The sequence below is a fragment of the Microcaecilia unicolor genome, chromosome 1 (genome assembly GCF_901765095.1).
Source record: "Microcaecilia unicolor chromosome 1, aMicUni1.1, whole genome shotgun sequence".
Classification (NCBI taxonomy): Eukaryota; Metazoa; Chordata; class Amphibia; order Gymnophiona; family Siphonopidae; genus Microcaecilia; species Microcaecilia unicolor.
This window is the reverse complement of record NC_044031.1, coordinates 495,929,726-495,955,983: the sequence shown is the minus strand read 5'-3', so window position 1 is coordinate 495,955,983 and position 26,258 is coordinate 495,929,726. Positions and strand designations below refer to the sequence as shown.

The window sequence follows — 26,258 nt, the reverse complement described above, 5'->3', positions numbered from 1 at the left end:
AATCTAAAAACTTTCAACATTTTCAAGTCTTCACTCTTTCCAAGATTCACCAAATTCCTACATCACTCAGTTTTTTTTCTCTCTCTACCTTTTTCTCTCATGTACACACAGTATTACATCCTTTATTTTAAGCTAACATGATTACCACTCTCCCACCTGTGACAGCCAGAATGCAAAGTTTATAAGCCAAAGTAAATGTATTCTTTATCCAGCAAACATAAGTCCCAGCCAAGTGGCAGGAATGCTGGCGATCTGAACAGTCAATTTGACTGACTAATGACAGTCACAAAGTTTTTAGTATCGTACATACTTTTCTAGTGAAGAATATATGATCTGAGAAGACTCAGCAGTGTACTCCCGATGAAGGCTGTACAGCCTAAATATGGCCTGTGTTGAGTTCACTTAGCTGGAACTTGCGTTTGCTGGAAGAATAAATTTACTTTGGCTTGATGCTTTCTTCCACGCCTGGTACATCCACAATGCAGTCAACACAGTGACTCCCCCCTACCCCCTTTTTAACATACAAAACCTTTATCTTCATAAAGGTAATTCACCATAGATGTACATTTAAAACTTTCCTAAACTTAGTTTTAAATACACACACAAGACTGTTCAAGTTTCACTCACTAAATCTGCGTTTCCCCAAACTGTATGCTGCGGTATCCTGGTGTGCTGCAATGAACTCACAGGGGTGCCATGGAAGGAGTTGCAAAGTGGGTGTGCTGGAGCCAGCTCACAAGAGGCAGTTGTAAGTTTGTTTTTTTTTAATAAATTTTGCAAGCCAGTTGTCAAGCAGTCCAAGGCAGATCACAGCATACTCCGATACCCTATCCTCGCTTGGATTCCAGGGCTCTGTCCTTTCCTGGTTCTCTTCCTACTTCTCCCTCCACACCTTCAGTGTTCACTCTGGTGGATCCTCTTCTACTTCTATCCCTCTGCCTGTCGGCGTACCTCAGGGTTCTATTGTTGGTCCCCTCCTCTTTTCTATCTACACTTCTTCCCTTGGTTCATTAATCTCATCCCATGGCTTTTCCTACCATCTCTATGCTGATGACTCCCAAATCTACCTTTCTACCCCTGATATCTCACCTTGCATCCAAACCAAAGTTTCAGCGTGCTTGTCTGACATTGCTGTCTGGATGTCTCAACGCCACCTGAAAACAAACATGACCAAAACCAAGCTTCTCATTTTTCCCCCCCAAACCCACCTCCCCACTCCCCCCGTTTTCTATTTCTGTTGATGGCTCTCTCATTCTCCCTGTCTCCTCAGCTCGAAATCTTGGGGTCATCTTTGACTCTTCTCTCTCCTTCTCTGCTCATATCCAGCAGATCGCCAAGACTTGTCGTTTCTTTCTTTACAACATCCGTAAAATCCGCCCCTTTCTTTCCGAGCACTCTACCAAAACCCTCGTCCACACCCTTGTCACCTCTCGTTTAGACTACTGCAATCTGCTTCTTGCTGGCCTCCCACTTAAGTCACCTCTCCCCTCTCCAATTGGTTCAAAACTCTGCTGCCCGTCTCGTTTTCCGCCAGGGTAGCTTTACTCATACTACCCCTCTCCTCAAGTCACTTCACTGGCTCCCTATCCGTTTTCAGATCTGTTCAAACTTCTACTAACCAATAAATGTACTCACTCTGCTACTCCCCAGTATCTCTCCACACTCGTCCTTCCCTACACCCCTTCCCGTGCACTCCGCTCCATGGATAAATCCTTATCTGTTCCCTTCTCCACTACTGCCAACTCCAGACTTCACGCCTTCTGTCTCGCTGCACCCTACGCCTGGAATAAACTTCCTGAGCCCCTATGTCTTGCCCCATCCTTGGCCACCTTTAAATCTAAACTGAAAGCCCACCTCTTTAACATTGCTTTTGACTCGTAGCCACTCGCCTCCACCTACCCTCCTCTCCTCCTTCCTGTACACATTAATTGATTTGATTACTTTATTTTTTGTCTATTAGATTGTAAGCTCTTTGAGCAGGGACTGTCTTTCTTCTATGTTTGTGCAGCACCGCGTACGCCATGTAGCGCTATAGAAATGCTAAATAGTAGTAGTAGATCATGCAGCAAGAAAAGGAAGAAGTGAACACTGCACAGCTGGTCACTTTCTCCTCCTGTACTGGCTTAGACTCAATTGTCTGTGTGAACCATGTGTTTTATATAAACAGTCTAAGTCACTACAGGAGGAAGTGACCTGCCTTGCAGCTGGTCACATTCTCATTGCCATAGCCAGGGAAGGAGGTATATCCCTCTCACACCCGCTTGTGGTCTGGTGGCTAAGCTTCTCTCTCCTGTGTTTATTTATAAAAGACATCTCTTCTCTCTAGAGGTCGATTCTAGTAGTAGCATTTTTCACACAGCTGCCTGTGCCGGTCCCAAAGCCTTCCCATCGCTGCGGCTCCCCACCAGGGGAGGACTTGAGTGGTGAGCAGGGTGTTCAAGGAGTAGAGGGCCTGGCACCTGCGAAAGGCCAGACCTAGAGGAGGCGGCTTGGCTATTATTGGAGTCTCAGGGGAAGTGAAACGCACAGGCAGCAAGAACCCAGAAAACAGTAGGACTCCATGCTGCTATGGGGGTGGGGTGCTGCAAAAAAAAAAAAAAAAAAAAAAAAAAAAAAAAAAGACTTTGACACTAAGGGTGCTGTGAACCAAAAAGGTTTGAGTTTGGAAACCACTGCACTAAATTAAAAGAATTTCACTCAACCAACTTTCAACACAGAAATTTATGGTTTTTAACCACACCAATACACCCAGAAAGGACAGCACATCCACTTGCTGCTCTTCCAATCAACTACCAGAAAAACTATTTCTACGGAAACGGTGACTTGGCTTGATCAGCTGACCTGCCCTTGGCCAATCAAAATGCCTATTTAGAACCCTTGGTTGCTAAAAAAACACACACCTTTTTGAACATAAAGGATCTCCATTTGTGCATATTTTCATGGAAAAGACACCAATTTTCACCCAAATCACCAGGTTAAGTAAGCACTACTATAACAGTTTAATGGTCTTACATTTCAAAAATAGCTATAGTTAAAAGATGCCCCACTTTTTTTTTAGGGGGAGAAAAAAAAAAAAAACAACCTTAAAATGTCTCAAAGCTACTTGATGTACCTCAAAATAATTTGTTCAACATGTTACACACCACCTTTGAAGAATTCTCACACAAATCCACCTATTCAGGCCACCTTGTGGTTTCCCCACTTAAACAGTTTTTTCCCTAATTTAAACCTCCTAGTTATTCCCAAGAGGTTCTCCAGAACCCACGACAAAAATTAAAAAAATTAAATTAAAAAAAATATACATATACAACCCCTCACATCCCAGAAACAAAGTGTACCAAATAAACTTTTTCAGTCACTGACTGATAAACTTTGTTATCCCGCTCCCGAGGATCTCCACACCTGGCAACTGTCCTTTGTTTGGGTACCGACGGACCCCTGGTGATGAAAAACTCCAACTGCAAAAAGCCGTGAAAATCATGGACCGCCAGCCAGGCAATACAAAAATTGAGGCCTTGGCTCAGCTTTAGGTCTAATTGAGTCCTTGGAACACTACTGCATGTGCACAAAAAACTGTGCATGCTCTGAGGATTCAACCAGGCCAAAACCGGCCATTTTCTTGGCTATTCCGGCCCCAGGAAACATCATTCCTGGGTCAGACAGTATTGTGGGCAGTCGTGTTTTGTGACCTCCCCACCAGAGTCCCTCCGATGCCTCTGGACTACGCAGAACCATTAACCCTAGCCACCAATGCAGCAGCCAGGGACCCTCACAGGGCCAGGAACAGCCTGAAACTAAAATGGACCACTGCAGCCCCCACCCCCAACCAGGTAAAGACAGGTTTAACCTTTACAGGGTTATATCATTAATAAAGAGCAAGCTCAGAAAAGTATCACTAGATGCAAAGAATTTTTAAAAAGCCATTTATATAGGTAAATTAAATACCCTACTCTCCCTGTGGAGGAAAAGTACACGTCATTCCACTATGCATACACTTTCCTACATAGAGCAGAAGTGGTCCTGGGAGCAGGTCAAATCAGGGAATGCAACAGGACACAGTTTTGTACTTTCATAACTTATTTGGGAGGGGAAGTACCTGCTGAACCACAGGTATTTTTCCTAGGCAGTTTTCAGAATATATTCTTGCTCAGCTATAAAAAGTTTGACAGCACTGAGGAAGCACTCAAGTAGTTAATGTAATGAAGCATGGAGATGAAGGTTTTTTTCAGAAGCTAGTATTAAGTTGAATGTGTGGGGTCCTGTGTGCAGTGGGTTGCTTAGATAAATATTAGCCTCTCACCTCCAAGAGATGTTACCTATGCACCTACCTCAGCCCTGTTTAATAGAAAAAACACTTATCAAGAATGCTGTTGATGTACACACAAAGCTGGATTTGATCAGGCACTCAAGTGGGAGACTCAAGCTTAGGCTGCTTGTCTAACAGTCATAGTATGACAGTAGATAAAGACCTGTATGGTCCAGTCTGCCCAATAAGGTGGCCAGAAATAACTAAACAGTGCATAGGAGTACAAAGTGTGAAGGTAATTTAAGTTGCTTTGCCTCTAACCTCTTTCTATACAGGGATCCTGCATTTTTTCAATTCTGCCATTGTTTATCTTCACCTCCTCCAGGAGGAGAGCATTCCACATATACCCTGAAAAGTAATTCCTGATGTTATGCTCAAGTCTACTACCCTGCACCCTCAAATTCATGCTCTAGTTCTTCGCTTCCTCATCTCTGAAAAAGATTTGTATATTAATGCCTTGCAAGTATTTAAAGGTCTATCACATCCTCCCTATCCCTCTTTTCCTCTAGGGGATACATATTCAGGTGTTCAAACCTCTTCTCACATAGCTTTTGGCACAAACCCCATACTGTGGTTAGAAATATAGAAACATGGACGGCAGATAAAAGGCCAACAGCCAGTCTGCCCATCCTCCGTAACCATTAACTCTTCCTTTTCTTAAGGTATCCCATGTACTTGTCCAACGCTTTCTTAAATTCTGACAATCCTAGACTCCACAAACCCACAATAGGAGGACATTCCATGGTTCCACCACCCTTTCTATATGAATACTTTCTTAGATTCCTCCTAAGCCTATTTCCTCTTAACTTCATCAAATGCCCCCGCTTTCAAATGAAGGAAACTGTGGAATAAGGTTCACTTGTACATCAATACCCCTGAGATAATTAAATGTCTCATCTCTCTCCCAGCGTACACATGTTTGAGTTTAAGCCTGTCCCTATATGTGTTAAGTCCAAGACTGCTTACCAATTTTGTAGCTGCCCTCTGGACCAACTCCATCCTGTATATATCCTTCTGTAGGAGCAGTCTCCAGAACTGCACACAGTACACTAAATGGGGCCTCACCAGAGACTTATACAAGGGCACTATCACCTTTGTTCTTGCTGGTCATCCCTCTCCTTATGCACCCAAGCATTCTTCTGGCTATGACCATTGCTTTTTCTACCTGTTTGGAAACTTTAAGGTCAGTCAGACAATCACCCCTAAGTCCCACTCCTCATTTGTACACAGAAGCACTTCACCCCCCTATATTATACCGTCCCCTCGGATTCTTGTGACCCAAATGCATGACCCTATATTTTTTAATCTTAGTTGCCAAATATTGGACCATTCCTCAAGCTTCACTAGGTCCTTCCTCATCTAATCCACACCTTCCGAGGTGTCAACCCTGTTGCAGAGTGACACGGCCTGCCTCTAGTGAAGCCATGCTGCCTTGGGTCCTGCATTCTATTTGAGAAACCTCAACTCTCTGCTTGTAAGTTTACTCACCACCAAGGTCAGACTGACCAGTCTAATTCCCAACCTCCTTACTTCCACTCTTGTGCAGAGGGACTAAATCTGCCCTGTTCCAGTCCTCCAGGACCACTCTGGACTGTAAGGAAGCAATGCAGACGTTTGTCAGCAGAATTTCCGAGTTCTTTGAGCACCCTTGGATGTATCCAATCAGGCCCCATCCCTTTCTCTACTTTTGTAGTTAGCTCCTCAAGAACACAGTCCTCTGAGAACATCTTAGTTTACCATACATCCATCCCCATTTGCATTTGTTGTTTTGCGGTCCTACCCTCAAGCCTTTCATCTGCGAACACAGAACAGTTAAGCAGTTCAGCTTTATTCTTATCAGCGTCCACATATTCCTCCCCTCAGCTTTTAAGCAATGCTATTATGGCACTTCCTCCTGTCGCTTACATATCTAAAAAAACATTGTATCACCCAATTTTACTGTATTACCTTTCTTTCATTTGCCTCTTCACTTTCCCGACAGCTTTTTGTGCCTGTCCTCTTGAGTCGTCTAATGTATTAAGGCTAACCTTTCCAGCTACTACATTCAAGAACCAGGCCTTTTCCTCTTTCCTTTATGTAATTTATTAAGAAAACATTAGTTACCTTTTACTTCTAAGCACATGTCACATTTATACCCTAGATACATTGCATGTCTCATTTTTGGAGCAGTCTGAAACAATGGAGGGTGAAAATGCTTGATCACTCGAGCAGTGGGCTGCGAACCAAGGAAGTTGGGCAACTTACCCAGCTTCAGGAGGGACTTTGAATTAGCTTGTAAGTTTAAGAAGAGGACTAGCCTGTGTGCTATTTATAGTCCCTGATTCTATCGATCAATGCCACCTGTCCCATAGTGGTGGTCAGAAATCCAGAACTGGCCTAAAATTTCTATCCTGAGAGTGGGTAACTTGAGAACACTCCAGCTCTCATCATTAAGCCACTCCAGTCAAAACAGCTTGCTTAGTCCCTTAAGAACATAAGCACTGCTATACTGCGACAGATTGAAGGTCCATCACAAACCTTCAATTCTGTTTCTAATAGTAGCCAATCCAGTTCATAAGTACATGGCAAGATCGCAAAAGAGTAAAACTGATTTTATGCTTATCCTAGAAGCAAGCTATAGTAGGCTCTGCACTTTGAGAGGTGATATTTGGGGAAGACCATGAAGATTTTTTTTTTGGGGGGGGGGGGGGGGGGGAGCTCCATGGTACAGGTCCACAAATGCATGTTTGCTAGGGCCCAATATAGTTTTAATCAGGGCTTTTTTTGAGGGGGTACTGAGTACCGGCACCTTTTCCATTGTCTGCTAAAATTGACCCATGGTCCCCAAGTTTTAATGAAAGAGCTCAGGCTCTACACACAGTTCTGCCTTGTCTTAAGAGTCTGTGACTGGTTGCAGGGGGTCTGGCTATTGTGGGGTGGGTCCCTCAGTGATCACCCCACCCCTGAACGGTGGCCTGGCATTTGAGTACTGGCACCTTTTTTTGCTAGTAAAAATGCACTGGTTTTAATCCAGCTGAGTGCCACACTAGTGTTTGTTCAAGTGGTTGTGGGTAGTTTACACATCTGTCAGCATGTCAAAATTGATTTTACTTAACCTGTACAAGGAGGTTAATGGGTTTTCATTTAAATCACTTTCCAATAAAATAGTTTTAGCCTTACTGATGGTTCCTCCCCCCCCCCCCCCCCCTCCATTTTGTTCTAGAAGTCATTTTAGAATCCAATCTGGTTCCATTACTCTCAATGGAACATAAATTGGAATCAAAAGAACTGGAGAATTTGCTGAACAAGAAAAGGCTGTGACTTCAGATTATCTGTGGGGAAAAAAAAGTCACTGTAAATTGTCTTAAAAGTCAGATAACTCACCCAGAAGCCCCTGCACTTTTTATACCTTAGAAAATGAGTAGTACACATTTCCTTTTTGTAGTTATTTTCATCCATACATTTCCTGGAAGCATTTGTTTCCTAAAATAAAAAAGGAAAGGACAAATGAACAAAGGTAGTTAAGGCTCAGGATACAGGCACTTGTACTTTAGCAATTTTGGTTCCAATATTTCCATATAATTTTGATCACAAATTGGTCTTATGAGCCCATTCAGAAAAAGACTACATTTATATCCTGCCCTTAGTACCATATGACCAGAGTGGCGTACACACAAGTTTTATAGAGTTGAGATAAAAGGGTTAAATGACAGCACTGATGCTCCATAGAAATAGGTGTTCACTTGTACTTTGAAGTTTCTTCCTTCCTTCACCTCAGTTGGCAAGAAGGGTGTGAAAAACGTTTTGCTATTGCTTATGACATGAAAGCATAGTGAGCTCTCTGCTATTTAAAGCAACATGTTGCAAAAGAATTTAGACTGAGCAGAGTCCCTCCAATTGAAACTCACTGTCACATGCAGGTTAAAGATGAGTGTTGCAAATACTGTGAATTACTGGGTCAAAAAATAAAGGCCAAGGAATGATGGTGTGATCAAAATGGATGATCGGTGACAGTCTCATATGAGAAAGGTTGACACTCAAAGGACAATTGGAAGATTGCTTAAAACATTACATTATAACCCTGAAAACTAAAGTGACCAAGAGGGGTTCAAAAGCACAAGGAGGAAATTTGACAATGCCACTCGTAGCACGAAACAAAGACAATTGCAAAGATTTGCCTGTCTTAATCCCATCTACCAAACAGCTGGCATCTTTCAAAAAACTACCTTTAGAGGACATCTGCGGCTCAAATGGACTATGAGCAACATGTGCAGTTTTTGTGATGGCTTTCTAAAACTTGTCTATTAACAGAAATGTGCGGCAAAATGGTAGCAATATATGTAAGAGCAAGCCAGATGGTAAAATATGGATCTATATTGAGGACAGACTAACTTGTGGATTTTAATCCAGATAACAGAAGATTTGGTAAATCTTTATTCTTTGGCGTTTGAAAGAGGGGTGGGATCCCTTATCAAAGTTTTGCCTTTGGATATTCCTGAACAAGTAACATCTTGGCTTGTTTTAAGCTGTTAAGACATTGAATTTAGAAGCACTAACAGCTTGATCTTCATTGATTTGGGAACATTTTTGGTGAACTGACATTTGCTGTTATAGACTGTGGTTAGGTTTTAAGGATTGATTTACGAGATTTTCATTCAAATCCCTCATTTCTTCTTAGTTTGATAGATTTTTAAATGTATAGGGTTACAGTACTACCGTGTTTCCCCGAAAATAGGGCATCCCCATAAAATAAGACCTACCGAGGTTTTTGGTGCCCTTAGAAAATATAAGGCCTCCCCCGAAAGTAAGGCCTAGCAAAGTTTTGTTTTTCCCGGTAAGTAGGGTCCCCCCCCCCCTGAGATCGCCGGGCCCCCCTCCGTCATTCTGAAACTAACCCCCCACCCGAGGTCGTCCCCCCCCACACCCGAGATGGCGCCCCCACCTGAAGTCGCCGGACCCCAACCCCCTCTGTCGCTCCGAAACTAACCTGCACTTAAGCCTCCTTTCACTTTCCTTCCAGTTCGCAGCAAGCAGCAGCAGTAGGAGGGCAGGCCACTCCTTCCTTCCGTGTCCCGCCCTCGCCTGACGTAACGTAACGTCAGGCGAGGGTGGGGCTCGGAAGGAAGGAGAGGCCTGCCCTGCCCTGCTGCTCCTGCGAACTGGAAGGAAAGTGAAAGGAGGCTTAAGTTCAGGTTAGTTTCTGAGCGACGGAGGGGGGTGGGGTCCGGCGACTTCGGGTGGGAGCGCCATCTCGGGTGGGGGGGCGACCTCGGGTGGGGGGTTACCGGTAGTTGCAGGAGCGACGGAGGGAAGGTGGGCGGGCCAACCGTGTTTCCCCGAAATATTAAGACATCCCCTGAAAATAAGACCTAGCGCCTTTTTGGGCGCAAAAATTAATATAAGGCAGTGTCTTATATTCGGGGAAACACGGTATGAATAAAGTTTGCATATTCTTTAAATGTATTGCCAGTAACTTTGTTTTGGAGTAATTGTGAACATAATGGCCATACTGGTCATTTCTGGTATAGCCTACTGTGTACTGAGTCCTGCACCTTAATTTTATGCTTTTGGGAGGTATGTTATTACTGCATATAGAACAGACACTTTAATGTGCAAATACTAATGGTGCTCCACTGTATTTGAGTTAAAAAAAAATTCCCCTGTTTTAAAGTACTACTACCATGTAACTTCATTGAGTGTCCTACTCTATGTAATTTTGAAAGTTAAAAAAAATTCACTTGCCTGTTTTACACCACTCAGGATTTGGTAGATCATCATACCCCTCCCCCCTCAGCCATCTCTTTTCCAAACTGAAAAGCCCCTTTATCATCTTGGTTGTCCTTTTTAAACCTTTTCTAATTCTGCTAGATCCAACGTGTGTAACCAGAATTGCATCCAATACTCAAGGTGAGGCCATACCATAGAAGAAAAAGATGCGTTATAACTGAGGAGTGCAGTCATGTGACGGGTGAGTCAGAAGACTCTAGCAAGTTTGCCTATTATGTTGCAGGGTTGTAGCCAGACTACAGATTTTGGGTGGGCATCGGCAAGAAGTGGGTGGGCATCAAGTGCTCTCCCCCCTCCCCCCCCAACCAAAAATCTCAGCTGGTGGGAAAGTGCTTCTTTCCACCATGGCAGTCTGCAGTAGGCATGCGCTGAAAACTGAGCATGTTCTGATATCGTGGAGAGTCGTGTTTATTACCATCAGGGGGAAGTCTTCAGCTGGCTGAGCTTGGGATCCCCACCAGCTACCACTAAACGTGTGCTACTGTTGGGTGGGCCTGAGCCCTAAGTGGGTGGGCCCACCTGTGGTTATGCAACTGTTATGTTGGTTCCCTTGCCGACGTGGATCGTTGACCCACTTTTGAGTATAATATAGCCTGCTTGTCCTCAGAGAAAGAGGTATTATAATATTTAACGTATTTTCATAAGAACCAAGAGTAGCCATACTGGGTCAGACCAATGGTCCATCTAGCACAGTATCCTGTTTCCAACAGTGGCCAAGCCAGTTCAAAGTACCTGGCAGAAACCTAAATTGTGGCAACATTCCAAGCTACTACAAGTCCTAGGGCAAGCAGCTGCTTCCCATGTCTGTCTCAATAGCAGACTATGGACTTTTCCTCCTGAACTTCTCCAAACCTTTTGTCCCAGATAGTTAACCGCCTTTACCACATCCTCTGGAACACAGTTCCAGAACTTAACTATTCATTGAGTGAAAAAATATTTCCTCCTATTGTTTTAAAAGTATTTTCATGTTAACTTCCACTGAGTATCCCCTAATGGGGGGGGGGAAGAGAAAAAAAGCAATTTACTTTCTACTCATTCTACACCACTCAGGATTTTGTAGACCTCAATCGTCTCTCATCTGTCTCTTTTCCAAGCTCAAGAACCCTAACCTCTACCTTTCCTCACACAGAGGAGTTCCAGCCCCTTTATCATTTTGGTTGCTCTTCTTTGAACCTTTTCTAATTCTGCTATATCTTTTTTGCGATACAGTGACCAGAATTAAACGCAATACTCAAGGTGCAGACACACCATGGAGCGATACAAAAGCATAGTATTTTCAGTCTTATTCACCATTCCTTTCCTAATAAACTCCCAGCATCCTGTTTGCTTTTTTGGCTGCAAGGTTTCAGTGTGTTATCTACAATGACAACTAGATCTTTTTCTTGACTGCTGACCCCCCCCCCCCCCCCCAAAGGTGGACCCTAGCATCAGTGATTCAGATTACTCTTTCCAATGGGCATCACCTTGCATTTGTCCACATTAAATTTCATCTGCCATTTGTATGCTCAGTCTTCTAATTTATCAATTTGGCACAGTACATCTTTCAAGTTCACCGAGAACCACTTCTGGTACAGGCAGATCTTAAGTCATCTTTCATAAAGACTGAAGCAAAGAATTCAGTTTCTTCACCAGGTGCCCCTTTTGATCCTTTGTAATCTAACAGAACCAGAGATTCCCTCGCAGGCTTTGATTGATGTACGTGAAAAAGCTGTTACTGAGTTTTAGCCTCTCTGGCAAGTTTCTCTTCATATTTTTAGCATTCTTTATTAATGCTTTGCATCTGACTTGCCAGTGTTTTATGTTGCTTATTTTCTTCATTTGGATCCCCAAGGACAATCTTTTGGCTATAATAGCATCTTCATGCTGGCTGTCATTTTCTTTTCACCTTTGAAAATATGTGGAATGCATCTGGTCAGGGCTTCCAAGATGGTATCTGAATAATGTCCATGCTCAATTTAGTGTACTAGCCTTAGCAGCCAATCCCTTTAGCTTTTTCCTCATTTTGTTAGTCCCTTTCCTAATTCCTAGTAGTCTGTTTGCTTATTTGGCCACTGCTGCACACTGGGCAGAAGATTTCAGTGTACCGTCTACAATGACACCTAGATCCATATAGATTTATCTTTCTCAAAGGCCTAGGTGTGGTAAACAATATTAAATGTGTTTTGCTTTCCAGCACTTGGCTTCTCAGTAAATCAACCTCTGGCCCTTCTGCCCACCTATTTGGGTTCCTGGGACTTGATTTTTCCATTTCTTGTTTTCCTCCAGCCAACTTGGTCTATGGCGCCTACTTTAAATCATAGTTCCTTTTATGCTCTTCCAATCACATCTTAGTTTGCAAAGTTTCCTTTCAGCTTGCTTCCCCCCCCCCCCAAAATCATATCTGGGAAGACAGAAGAGTGTTACATGACTTCATATAAGCACTTGGGAAGGATCATGATCTCATCTGTTCAAGGGCTACCAAGCTCCACAAAATGACTGTTTTGCCTTGTCAACAGTTTATTTGGCTGAACTGGTGAAGGCAATATTGAAGTAGTAAGACCATGGTGCTACAACACTCTGTGGCAGCAAGCTGTTGCTAAAACAAAATTAAGTTTTGAGTTCATTTTGATATACCATTAATAAGAAACTGAAAAATGAAGATGAAAAACCCATAAGAGAGAAGTCGAGGGAGAAGAGTAAAAGACAAGCAGCAGTAGAATTAATACTAGTGAAGAGATACAAAGTTAAGGAAAAGACCAGTACACAAGTCAAGGCATATAATGCTTCAGCAAGCTAAGCCCCACTAAAGCATTTATAGGAGAACAGCACCCAGGCTTCATAGGTTAAGAAAAAGTTTAAGGCACACTTAAAAATAGGTAAATAAATTCCTGTCCAAGACATAATAGAAGGGCATTCCATATACGTCAAACCATGCTGACAATGGCATGCCAGAAGGTATGCAGATTACTCTAAAGCAGGGGTTCTCAACCTAGTCCTTTGGACATACCCAGCCAGTCATGTTTTCAGGATAACCATAATGAAAATGCAATGTGTTGCCTCTATTGTACACAATATGCACTGTGAATACCTTGAAAACTATACTGGTTGGTGTGTCCCGAGGGCTTAAGAACCCCTGCTCTAAAGAAAGGGACTAATTCTGATGAGAGAACAAAATATCTTATAGGTCTATAGGAAATAAAATGCAAAATCTAGGCACTTTTAAAACCAACATTAAAATTTTGAAAATCCTGAGACAGGAAGCCAGTGTTCAGTATGAAACAACCGAGTCATATGGTCATACTTCTTGGGGCTAATCGATTTGACAGCAATATTTGGTATTAGTTGCAAATGCTTGATCTGCCTAAGTCCATAAAAAGTTACAATAATCCAAGCATGCCAGAACATGACTTATTTTTAAAAAAAAAATTCCAATTGAGAAATCACTATCAGATAAATATGTGGGGACTAAAGTATAGACACGATTTTACATAATATCCCAAACATCAAAACTGTCAAATTTCTTTCAAACTGCAATTGGAAATATATTGTATTGTTCTGTATGGGGGATCAGCTATAACTGCAACTCACACCATATGAACAGTGTTTTCTACATCCGAGAAACTGGTTGTCGTGCAAATCGTCATAGGATCACCTTCATTTTCTTAAATTCGTATTTTCTTTTATAACTTTCATTATGCAATAGCTGTCTAATATACCAACAGCACATATATCAAAAACGTGCATTTTAGCACAAACTATCTTTATAAGGCGGCAGCAGCCTTTAACAGTAGGAGAACTTCCACTGATGTGGCCAGGTTTCACAAAAAGCTTCCTCAAGGAAGAGGCTCTCTAAAAAAAAACAAACGTCTCAATAATGATATAGTATTTATGATGTAAAACAAAAAATAAATTGCTGACAAATCCAATCACAGTTCCTCACCATAGCATGATTTGTTTACTCCCCCATATGGAGAAAGTGGCTGTGGCGTCTCAGCACGGAATCTAATGTTAACTAGGCTACAGCTGATAAAAAACATTGTGATTGGTAGAATGCATTGAGCTCTGCAATCCAATCGGATTACAGCAAGGACCACCAATCAATCTCCGAGTTAAGTCCTGCTGGATGAAGAGTACCGAGCTGAAAGATGCATCGTTCTTTCAGATTTAATAACTGAGCAATATTCCCACCTTCCCACCCTAATTGTATATAATCAATAATTCTCAAATCTGTCAGTAAGCAAGTGGTGATGTTCCAGCCAATGCTGTACTAATGGTGCCAAAAGAACTTGATTTATGCTCATTTAGACGTGATTTTATTGGTCTACTTGATCTGCCTACATAGATTTTTTGACAAGGGCAGATTATAGCGTATACCACATTACTGGTAAGGCAATTAGTGCACAATCTTGCATAGATGGGGCGTGCTATATTTGAATATTTTCACATTGGCCCTTCCAATAGTAGTCACACCATTGGCACAATCCACATTTTGCACGTCCCAAATTATCACAAGTGCTTTCATAGTCAAATCTTTTGTAAGAAAGGAGTTCTCCAATAGTTTTACTACATTTGAATGCACATATCAGATGGTCTGAAAAAGCAGTCGTAGATTTGAAACACACGCCAATGAAGATGAATGCTCAATTTTAGAACTAAGAGGAGAATAAGGAAGCACCAGTCTGTCTATCTTCTTCCTCCTTAGATCGATAATGTAACAATAGGAGGAAGAAGATACAGTGACTGGTGCTTCCTTATTCTCCTCTTAGTTCTAAAATTAATGAGAGCATTCATCTTTATTGGCGTGTGTTTCAAATCTACGACTGTTTTTTCAGACCATCTGATATGTGCATTCAAACGTAGTAAAACTATTGGAGAACTCCTTTCTTACAAAAGATTTGACTATGAAAGCACTTGCGATAAATTTGGGACGTGCAAAATGCAGATTGTGCCAATGGTGAGAGACTACTATTGAAGGGCTAATGTGGAAATAGATGTAACACGCCCCATCTATGCAAGATCATGCACCAATTGCCTTACCAGTAATGTGGTATACGCTATAATCTGCACTTGTCAAAAACATCTATGTAGGCAGATCAAGTAGACCAATAAAATCACGTCTAAACGAGCATAAATCAAGAATAAAAAAATCAAATCCTTTCAGTGCCATTAGTACAGCATTGGCTGGATCACCACTTGCTTACTGAGAATTATTGATATACAATTAGGGTGGGAAGGTTGGAACATTGCTCAGTTATTAAATCTGAAAGAACGATGCATCTTTCAGCTCGGTACTCATCCAGCAGGACTTAACTCAGATTGATTGGTGGTCCTTGCTTTAATCTGATTGGTAGAATGCATTGAGCTCTGCAATCCAATCACAATGTTTTCTTATCAGCTGTAGCCTATTTAACATTAGATTCTGCAGCCATTTTCTCCATATGCGGGAGTAAACGAATCATGCTATGGTGAGGAACTGTGATTGGATTTGTCATTAATTTATATGTCAACAGTTGTTTACATCATAAATACTATATCAGACTTGCTTTTTTTTTTTTTTTTTTGAGAGCCTCTTCCTTGAGGAAGCTTTTTGTGAAACCTGGCCACGTCGGTGGAGGTTCTCCTGCTGTTAAAGGCTGCTGCTGCCTTATAAAGATAAGTTTGTGCTAAAATGCATGTTTTAGATATAAGTGCTGTTGGTATATTAGACAGCTATGTCATAATGAAAGTTATAAAAGAAAGAAGAAAAAAGAAAAGGGTGATCCTATGACGATTTACACCACAACAGTTTTCTCAGATGTAGAAAACACTTGTTCATATGGTGTGAGTTGCAGTTATATCTGATGATCCCCATACAGAACAATACAGTATATTTCCAATTGAAGTTTGAAAGAAATTTATGACAGTTTTGATGTTTGGGACATTATGTAAAATGACTTATTTTAAAGAATGTCAAGTTATACAATTACATCACAAAGAACACAACTGAAGTAATTTAGGCAAAATATTTCTCAAACATACGTCTAGTCTTCATACCCTTTTCCCTGAAGTTTCTGCCACAGCTTAAAGATTAGGGTTTAAAAGAGAAACTCTAGGATATTGATAAACACAGAATTAAAAAAAAAAAAAAAAAAAAAAAGCAGGCAAACGTTATTAGCTAGTCTTCATACCCTTTTCCCCCATAGTTTTAAAACGAAGTTTCTGCCACAGCAATAACAGATAGTCTCTAGAAGGCACAGAAGGGCCCAGTTCAGTCCTCATTCCCAACCACCCCTAGCTCAATTCTTCACTGATCAATCAGTGACTATCTTCCCTTCCGGAAATCATTAAAAAAAACTCATCTGTTCAAGCAAGCCTATCCTAATGACCAAAACTAATTCTATGAATCCTACTACCCATCACATATCCAGATGACGACAAAATGCTTATCCTGTAACCCATCCCCCTCCTGCCTCTTCTACCCTTGCTCACACCTCTCCTACTCCTTCACCCTGTCCTTCTCTACCTATCACTTGTTATTCTGTTATACTCTATTTTTCTTTATCAATATCCTGTAATCCCTATTACTATGTAAGCCACATTGAGCCTGCTTTGAGTGGGAAAGTGCGGGGTACAAATCCTATATAATAATTCTCACCTCCAACGTTCTATGCTTGGGACCGTGGCTCCCTGGCTGCAAGTGGTCTGCGAGGCAGACACGCACGGACGTCACCGACGTCAACACAGCTGATTCCAAGGCAAGGGGAGGAGTACTCCTCCTACTGCCTCAGAATCAGCTGTCACCCCCCCCCCCCCCCGCTATGGCCCCCTCGAAACCCACCCCCTCCCGCGAACCTGTCGATCCCCCCCCCCCCCCCCGGAACCTGCCGCCACTGTTGTTGTGCTACCTTCCCTTCCCGTAGGTTCTTCAATCTTCTTAGAAAGTTTAACTCCGTGCGCCTGATGTCAGACGCACTGAGTTAAACTTTCTAAGAAGATGATTGAAGAACCTACGGGAAGGGAAGTAGAACAACGGTGGCGGCAGTTTTCGCTGGCACGGGGGGGGGGGGGGGAACGACAGGTTCACAGAAGGGGGGGGTTCGAGGGGGTCGTAGCACGGGGGTGGGGGGGGGGAATTGCCTGCCTAAGGCCCGTTTCCTTGCCTACAGAAACGGGCCTTTTTTACTAGTGTAAATAATTTAGTCAATTATTCTAAGACACCAAGAGGGGAATTGTCAATTTTCATTAGAGTCTGAATTATATTTAATTAGTTTCTAAGAAGCAAACGCTAAATAAATTACAAATTACAACAGTCAATATTCATCTGATATCCCTAGTACTTTAAGTTTTAACTAAAAAACTGTATACTAAGATGCAGTCAGTAGTCCAGCAGCGAGAGGGGTGCTATTCTGTCTTTTGCACTGTCACATGTATAATTATCTCCCAGATGGCAAGATATCATACATGTGCGCTCGATGCAAAGAGCTCCTAGTTCTCATAATGAGTCCGTTCTCTTGAGGCTAGAGTAGCAGACTTGGGAGGGGCTGAGTGAGACCGAGGTACATCGAGTAGGCCTACAGGGACACTGTAGAGCAGTCCCACCTCCAATCTGGCAGCCCCTGTGCTGACTTGGAGGAGGGAGGCCTTCTAAAAAGGAGACCACCACCCTGGTGAGGTTGGAAGTAATCCTGTAGACAGGACCAGCACACCAGGGAATACAATATCCTCTCGCACCAAGGATGTGTCTCAAGGGGATCGTGCCCAGATAGGAAGGATGTTGTAGTTGGCGATTCGATTACTAGGTATGTAGATAGCTAGGTGACTGGTGAATGTGAGGATCGCCTGGTCACTTGCCTGCCTGGTGAGAAGGTGGCAGACCTCATGCATCACCTAAATAACATTTTAGATAGTGCTAGGGAGGATCTGGCTGTCTTGGTACATGTGGGTACCAATGACATAGGAAAATGATAAAAATGTGGGAGAGGTTCTGGAAGCCAAATTTAGGCTCTTAGGTAAAAAGCTGAAATCCAGAACCTCTAGGGTAGCATTTTCTTAAGTGCTACCTATTCCACGTGCAGGGCCCAAGAGACAGAGCTCCGGAGTCTCAATGTGTGGATGAGACGATGGTGCAGGGAGGAGGGTTTTAGATTTGTTAGGAACTAGGCAACATTCTGGGGAGGTGGGGGGGGGAGCCTATTCCTAAAGGATGGGCTCCACTTTAACCAGGGTGGGACCAGGCTGCTGGCATCAGCATTTAAAAAGGAGATAGAGCAGCTTTTAAACTAGAGACTGGGGGAAAGCAGACACTCAAAAGCGAATGTTTTGGAATAAGGTATCTTTTCCCAAAACAGGGAAGATAGGGTATCCTAATAGTGAGGTTGCAAAAGAGAAAAGATTGCAAATTAAATACTGTCAAGTACCAAGCATGATGTAAATAGAAACAGTTTGAAATGTCTATATGCAAATGCCAGAAGCCTAAGAAATAAGATGGGAGAGTTAGAATATATTGCACTAAATGAAAAATTAGATAATAGGCATCTGAGACCTGGTGGGATAACCAGTGGGACATTGTCATACCGGGGTACAAATTATATCGTAGTGATAGGGTGGATTGAATTGGTGGAGAGGTAGCATTGTATGTTAAGGAGAGCCTTGAATCAAATAGAATGAAAATTCTGCAGGAAAACAAAACACTGCTTGGAATCCCCATGGACTGAAATTCTATGTGTAAAGGGGAAAAGGATAGTGCTAGGAGTGTACTACCGTCCACCTGGCCAGGATGAACAGACTGATGTAAAAATGTTATTGAAAATTAGGGAGGCTAACAAACTGGGCAACACGATAATAATGGGCGATTTCAATTAGCACTGCAATCTATGGAATTTGTACAATATACATCACAACTTCAAAAAAATTATACACTGCAACAGTGTTCAAGGGTGAATATACCGTATTTTTCGGACTATAAGACGCACCTAGGTTTTAGAGGAGGGAAATAGGAAAAAAAAAAAAAAATTTTCCTTTTTCCCTCCTCTAAAACCTAGGTGCTCCGGTGCATCTTGTCCGAGTTTTTGATCGCCGTCCCCTACTTACGCGATGCCATGTTCCCTGGTGGTCTAGTGACGTCAGGGCAGGAAAGAGGGGCTCTTTCCTGCCCCGACGTCACTAGACCACCAGAGAACATGGCATCGCGTAAGTAGGGGACGGCGATCCAAAACTTGCTACCTTTGGACTATAAGACGCACCCCCCATTTTCCTCCCAAATTTTGGGGGAAAAAAGTGCGTCTTATAGTCCGAAAAATACGGTAGTTTCCAACAATGAAAGTTGGTGGAGAAAGAGACCTCAGTGAAACCGGACACGCCTTTTAGAGAGAGAGGGGACCCTCCTTAATCATCAGTCTCAAAAAAACTCAGATCTACCTTCAGCCCAGATCAAAGGGAAGAGGGCAAGCAAATAGGGTATGGACCTGGCAGTGACCCAGCACTGCCAAAAGCAGGGGAGCCACAGCCCAAGAGTGGCTGCTCAACTGTACCCCCAGCCAGAAGCAAACAAACAGAGGCATGCTACATGGAAGCCACACCCAGCTTCCACAGTCCTCATCTGTCAGGAGAACTCCCCCTGCTGGTAACCTGTGCCTTTCAGGTTTTTATTTTTTAATTTTAAAACCAAAAAGGCCATCCCCACTGCAAAGGGGAGAGTCTAGAGAGAACATTGCCACACCACCAAGCATCCTACAGGCAGGAACCACTAAACCCCAGTAGCAAATGCAGTCGAGCAGACCGCCTTTTTCACCAAACAACCAAATCGGCCCACAGCGCTCCTCCACTGTGGTTCCAAGGAAGGCCACCCCCAAGACACACCTTACAGCCCCCCCCCCCCCAAATGGTGCTGTCCCAGAGCTGCACAGGAGTACAGTCCTGAACCACCTGCTCTGTCCCAAGAAGCTGTTGTGATGGAGAGCCTTTTTTCTTTGGTACCACTTTGTCAGCAGCACTATAGAGCAGAGGGGAAGCGGAGTGGCAGGGTTCTGGCACCACCAGATATGACTCCCACTAGACCTTCACCCTTCAAACTTGACTGGGAGACCAGTTGACCAACTGGGCCAGGAGCAAAAAAAAAACAAAAAAAAAAAACACGCATGTCCATCCACCTACTGGAGAACTGGGCTGGCTGGCTGGCTATATATATATATAGGGCAGCTCAGTTTTGAGTTTCCTATTTCCACCTGCTGGTTGATGGACATTAACTACCCACACATCCCGGAATAGTGGGAAGTAACTTAATGGAAACCGCTTATAACCCCTCTCTCCTAGAAATGTTTAGGATAAAAAGTCTTATTGCATAGCAAGCCTCCTTGAAGGAGCCTGCTACCCAGCCACACTGAGGGCCTGGCTGTTTACTGGCTGCTTTTGGAGCTTGAAGTGCTGAGGTACCCTGTCTTTCAGCCTTTGTTCCTGTCTCAATGGCTGTCACTTCTATGGTTTAACCCCTGGAGCTGCTTCCCCAGCCTTCCTAAACTGGCCAATGGCCCCAGTCCCTCATGGGGCTGTTTGAGGGTGGCCCTCGAAGCCTTTAAGGCTTAGCTTCCTCAGAACCTTGACCAAATTCTCCAGGTCCTTAAGGCAGCACCCCCTAAAGAGCTACTTGCTCAAGTGTGCCTTTGAAGCTGCATCTACTGCCCAGCTGCACTGGAGATCACCACAAGACACTAAAACCAAAATGAAAGAGTTCATGAGAAGAGGTACTAATTTATATGGTCCAATTCATACACATCTTACCTCCAAGCATGGATTAAAATCTTGGTCTCTCATCTTAGACATTTAGGCATCGAGAAATGTCCTGTCAAGAGGAAACAGATACAATAAATTCCTTTACATACCATAGCTTAAAAAAAAAAAAAAAAAAAAAAAAAAAAAAGTCAGCAGACTGAGTAGCATGCTGGTACTATAAGTATTCTTGCCAAACACTGATCCTTGGGCAGGGATGCTATACTCAGACCTAGGAAAAAGTAGTCCAACTCTAGTAGCTAGATTACATTACATTTGAAGAGCTATGGCCACTGGCCAAACACTGGACATTGCATGGGTTAAGCTAGTGGCTCCCAAACTTGGTTCAAGGCGCCCTTACCATGTCAGTAATTTTTTCACTAACAAAAATAGTAAACCCCGATAGGGAAAGACAAAAAAAAACAAAAAACTATACCAAAAAAATAAATGACAGTCAATCTCAAAAATATAGTATATATCAGATGCCTAAGGAAGATCTGCTACAAACATTACTAAATGGGGGGGGGGGGGGGGGGGGGGGGGGGGAGAAAGTTCAGTATAGGCTGAACATTCAGCAGAGCTAAATTTCAGAGACTAGCCACAACAGCGGCTCACTTAAAAAGCTCTATACATCATGGATGCTCTCTATAGATGTCCCCCTAATTATATTTTATTTCTTAAATTTTTAATAGAAAATTCAAACAAAAATAAGAGGATGTTCAATAGGTATCCATATACTCAAGAGGAGTAACTAATCCAAAAAAGTAATGCCCATCTACTTGAAGGCTTGATACCAACAATGTATAAGTTTATACACATAACCAGAGCACCAGAATAAGGAGCAAGGAGAAATTAGGTCTTACCTGAATTTTCTTTCCATTAGTTTTTCACACTATTCCAGGATGAGTGGCCAGTAATGTCCATCGACCAGCAGACAGAGAGAACGCAGAACTGAGCTCCACTACTTAGCCATGTGGTAGCAGCCTAGTTCACAACCACCACCACCACATCTTTAAGACAGGATCCAGAACAGCAGGAAGAGCGACCAGAAGGTAATAACACTGAAGAACGGGAGGGCTCCTGGAATAGCGTGAAGAACTAATGGAAAGAAAATCAGGCAAGACCTAATTTCTCCTTCCATTACGTTTCTTCCCATTATTTCAGGACAATTGGGATGTTCAAAAGAAATCCCTACGAGGGTGGGACATCGGCCCCGCTGCCCATAAAACGGCCACCCCAAAGGCCGCATCTGACTGCACCATCCACCCGATAATGCATGCAATGAAGACAATGTCACCGCCCTGCAAATGTCCACCAAAGACAAAGATGTCTCCGCCCATGACATCGCCATCTGCATAGTAGAGTGGGCCTTCAGGCCCAAAGGCGAAGCCTTCCCTGCCAGGACACAGGCAGTGGCCACCACCTCCTTCAACCAGAGGGCAATGGATGCTTTGGAAGCCATGAGACCCAACTTCTACTTACTGTACAGCATGAACAACCTATCCGAGAGACGCAAGTCATTAATCATCTCCAGGTAATGCAGAAGAGCTCTCTGCACATCCAGAAGCCACAATGAAGTGTACTGGGCCCCTACATCCTCCTAACGAAAGGAAGAAAGCTCCATAGATTAAGGTGAAAAGCCGAGACAACCTTGGGCAGAAAGAACAGCACTGTCCACAGGGAACCCCCCCTCCCGAAAAACAGAGAAAGGGATCCCTACAAGGAAGTGCCTGAGGTTCAGAAAAGTGACGGGCTGACGTGAGCCACCAAGAAGAGTCTTCAGAGTAAGATCCTTCAGGGTAGCCTGACAGAGGCTCAAAGGGAGGGCGCTCAAGAGCTCGAAGAATCAGAGGTCCCATTCCGGGCAGGGCGCCCAGAAGGAAGGCTGAAGGCAACCCACCCCTTTAAGAAAATGCACCACATCTGGGTGCGCCACAAACAAGGAGTTCTGCAAACGCCCGTGGAAGCTGCCACCTGGACCTTCAAGGACCCCAGCGCCAACACTGTGCACCTCTAGCTGCAAGAAGGCCAAAATGTGCCCAACCGAATCAAGAAAGGGATCCAGACACCTCTGTACACCAGCCCTCAAAAACACGCCTGACTCGGGCATAGGCAGCTGATGTAGAGTGCTTAAAGGCTTGAAGCAGGATCGCAATAACTGGCTTTGAATACCCCTTCAAGCAAGACCTCTCAAGGGCCAGGCCGTAAGGCCAAAGGGGGAGGGCTCCTACATGGCCACCGGGCCACGACAGAGAAGTCCCCTCTCCTGAGGAAGCCGGAGCGACTGTCTGTCCAGGAGCTAGATGAGGTCGGCATACCAGGGACAACTGGGCCAGTCCAGAACCACCAGGATCACTCTGCCCCAATAGGTCGCCACCTGTCTCAACAGGTGGCCCAGCATCAGCCAAGGAGGGAAGACGTACAGAATACCTTCCTCTGGTCACGACTGACAAAACAGCAACCAACAGGTCAGGGTAGAGTAACTACTACATGTGTATCAGTCACAAAACAAGTATTAGGGGTGGACCAAAAAAATCTTGACAGCCAAGGTTGATTGAAGTGACTTTATTAGCACCAAATGTGACCCTGAAAAACTGTGGTATTGGCCTTCATGGCCATTAGGTCCAGGCAGGGGAGACCCCAATGAACCACCAGCTGGAACACCTCGGACAACTCCCATTCGCTTGGGTGCAATGCATGACGACTAAGAAAGCTGGCCTCTACATTGAGGTCCTACTACTACTACTACTTAACATTTCTAGAGCGCTACTAGGGTTACGCAGCGCTGTACAATTTAACAAAGAGAGACAGTCCCTGCTCAAAGAGCTTACAATCTAATAGACAAGTGAACGGTCGGTCCGATCGGGGCAGTCAAATTGGGGCAGTCTGGATTCACTGAACGGTAAGGGTTAGGTGCCGAACGCAGCATTGAAGAGGTGGGCTTTAAGCAAAGACTTGAAGATGGGCAGGGAGGGGGCTTGGCGTAAGGGTTCAGGAAGGTTGTTCCAAGCATAGGGTGAGGCGAGGCAGAATGAGCGGAGCCTGGAGTTGGCGGTGGTGGAGAAGGGTACTGAGAGGAGGGATTTATCCTGTGAACGGAGGTTACGGGCGGGAACGTAAGGGGAGATGAGGGTAGAGAGGTAGTGAGGGGCAGCAGACTGAGTGCATTTGTAGGTAAGAAGGAGAAGCTTGAATTGAATGCGGTATCTGATCGGAAGCCAGTGAAGTGACCTGAGGAGAGGGGTGATATGAGTATATCGGTTCTGGCGGAATATGAGACGTGCAGCAGAGTTCTGAACAGACTGAAGGGGGGATAGATGGCTAAGTGGGAGGCCGGTGAGGAGTAAGTTGCAGTAGTCCAGGCGAGAGGTAATGAGAGCGTGGACGAGAGTTCGGGTGGTGTGTTCAGAGAGGAAAGGGCGAATTTTGCTGATGTTAAAGAGGAAGAAGCGACAGGTCTTGGCTATCTGCTGGATATGCGCAGAGAAGGAAAGAGAGGAGTCAAAGATGACTCCGAGGTTGCGGGCAGATGAGACGGGGAGGATGAGGGTGTTATCAACTGAGATAGAAAGTGGAGGAAGAGGAGAAGTGGGTTTTGGTGGAAAGACGATAAGCTCGGTCTTGGACATGTTCAGTTTCAGGTGGCGGTTGGACATCCAGGCAGCAATGTCGGATAAGCAGGCCGATACCTTTGCCTGGGTCTCCGCGGTGATGTCTGGTGTGGAGAGATACAGTTGGGTGTCATCAGCATAGAGATGATACTGGAAACCATGAGATGAGATCAGGGAGCCCAGGGAAGAGGTGTAGATTGAGAAGAGAAGGGGTCCAAGGACCGATCCCTGGGGAACACCAACAGATAAGGGGATGGGGGTGGAGGAAGATCCATGAGAGTGAACTTTGAAGGTGCGGTGGGAGAGATAGGAGGAGAACCAGGAGAGGACAGAGCCCTGGAACCCAAATGAGGACAGTGTGGCAAGAAGTAAGTCATGATTGACAGTGTCAAAAGCAGCGGATAGATCCAGGAGGATGAGGATGGAGTAGTGGCCTCTGGATTTGGCAAGGAACAGGTCATTACAGACTTTAGAAAGTGCTGTTTCTGTCGAGTGAAGAGGGCGAAAACCGGATTGAAGCGGATCAAGGATGGCATGAGAGGAGAGAAAATCAAGGCAGCGGCTGTGGACTGCGCGCTCAAGTGTCTTGGAGAGGAAGGGTAGGAGGGAGATGGGGCGGTAGTTGGAGGGACAGGTAGGGTCTAGTGATGGTTTTTTGAGGAGTGGCGTGACTACAGCATGCTTGAAGGTGTCGGGGACAGTTGCAGTGGAGAGAGAGAGGTTGAGGATATGACAGATGGAGGGGGTGATAGTAGGAGAGATGGTGTTAAGTAAGTTGGTGGGGATGGGATCAGAGGAACAAGTGGTGCATTTTGAGGAGGAAAGAAGGCGGGCGGTTTCCTCCTCGGAGATATCAGGAAAGGAGGAGAAAGAGGTCTGGGTTGGTTGGTTGAGGGAGAGGGTTGAAGGGTGAAGAGGAGGAGGTGGCTTGGTAGTGAACTCAAGGTTGATCTTTTGCACCTTGTCGCGGAAGTAGTCAGCCAGTGATTGAGGAGAGAGTGACGGGGGGGTGGGAGCGGAGGGCACTTTGAGGAGGGAGTTAAGGGTGGCGAAGAGACGACGAGGGTTAGAGCTGAGAGAATTAGTCAATTGGGTGTAATAGTCCTGTTTGGCAAGGAATAGTGAGGACTGGAAGGAGGATAGCATGAATTTGTAGTGAAGGAAATCTGAATGGGTGCGAGATTTCCTCCAGAGGCGTTCAGCAGATCGGGCGCAGGAGCGAAGGTAACGGATGCAAGGGGTCAGCCAGTGCTGGGGATTAGTACGCCTTGTGGGACGGGAGGTGGATGGTGCAAGGGTGTCCAGAGCAGAGGAGAGAGTGGCATTGTAAGCGGAGACAGCCTCGTCAACAGACTCGGAGGACATGATGGAGGGGATGTGCGCAGCTGAGAGGCAAGCCAGATGCCGCTCTGCCCAGACCATTAGCAGTGCGGACTCCTGAGCCAGTTCCTTGTTCAGAAACAGAGCAATGCCTGACCTCCCCAATGAGCAGCAAAGCTCAGAGGAAATTCTGATTAAACCCATAGACAGAGAAACACCGGATCTCACAAAACTGGCCAAAGGCCTAAGATTGAAAGGAAGCCAGTATCCCGCACCAGAGCAAATGCCATCAAACCTGAGGGAGCAGAACTGACGGCCAGCAGCAACCGCTGCAGCCCGCAAAGTGACCAGCCTCTACACTCCAAACCAGAGCACAGCTAGATGTCCAAAGACTGAGCAAGGCTCTGCATCCGGAGGCAGAGCAAGGTTCCCTGCCCAAAGAGGGAGTGAAGCTCCCCGGCCAGAGAAAGGGAGCGATCCAAAGACAAAGTAAAGCTCAACGTCCCTAGACAGGGCAAGGCCCGAAGAGTACA

At 44.5% G+C, this 26,258-nt stretch overlaps 1 protein-coding gene across 2 annotated transcripts in view; it reads right to left on the bottom strand.

Moving 5' to 3' along the window:
* CHCHD7 (coiled-coil-helix-coiled-coil-helix domain containing 7) overlaps positions 1 to 26,258 on the bottom strand; it is a 31,819-nt gene that overhangs the window by 1,586 nt on the left and 3,975 nt on the right. For both annotated transcript variants that reach the window (XM_030190152.1, XM_030190153.1), the window contains 2 exons: positions 20,807 to 20,867; positions 7,670 to 7,768 (listed from right to left, as the gene is read on the bottom strand). In XM_030190152.1, coding sequence (XP_030046012.1) covers positions 7,670 to 7,768; positions 20,807 to 20,848 — 141 coding nt within the window. In that variant the 5' untranslated portion in view covers positions 20,849 to 20,867. The remainder of the gene's footprint in view (positions 1 to 7,669; positions 7,769 to 20,806; positions 20,868 to 26,258) is intronic.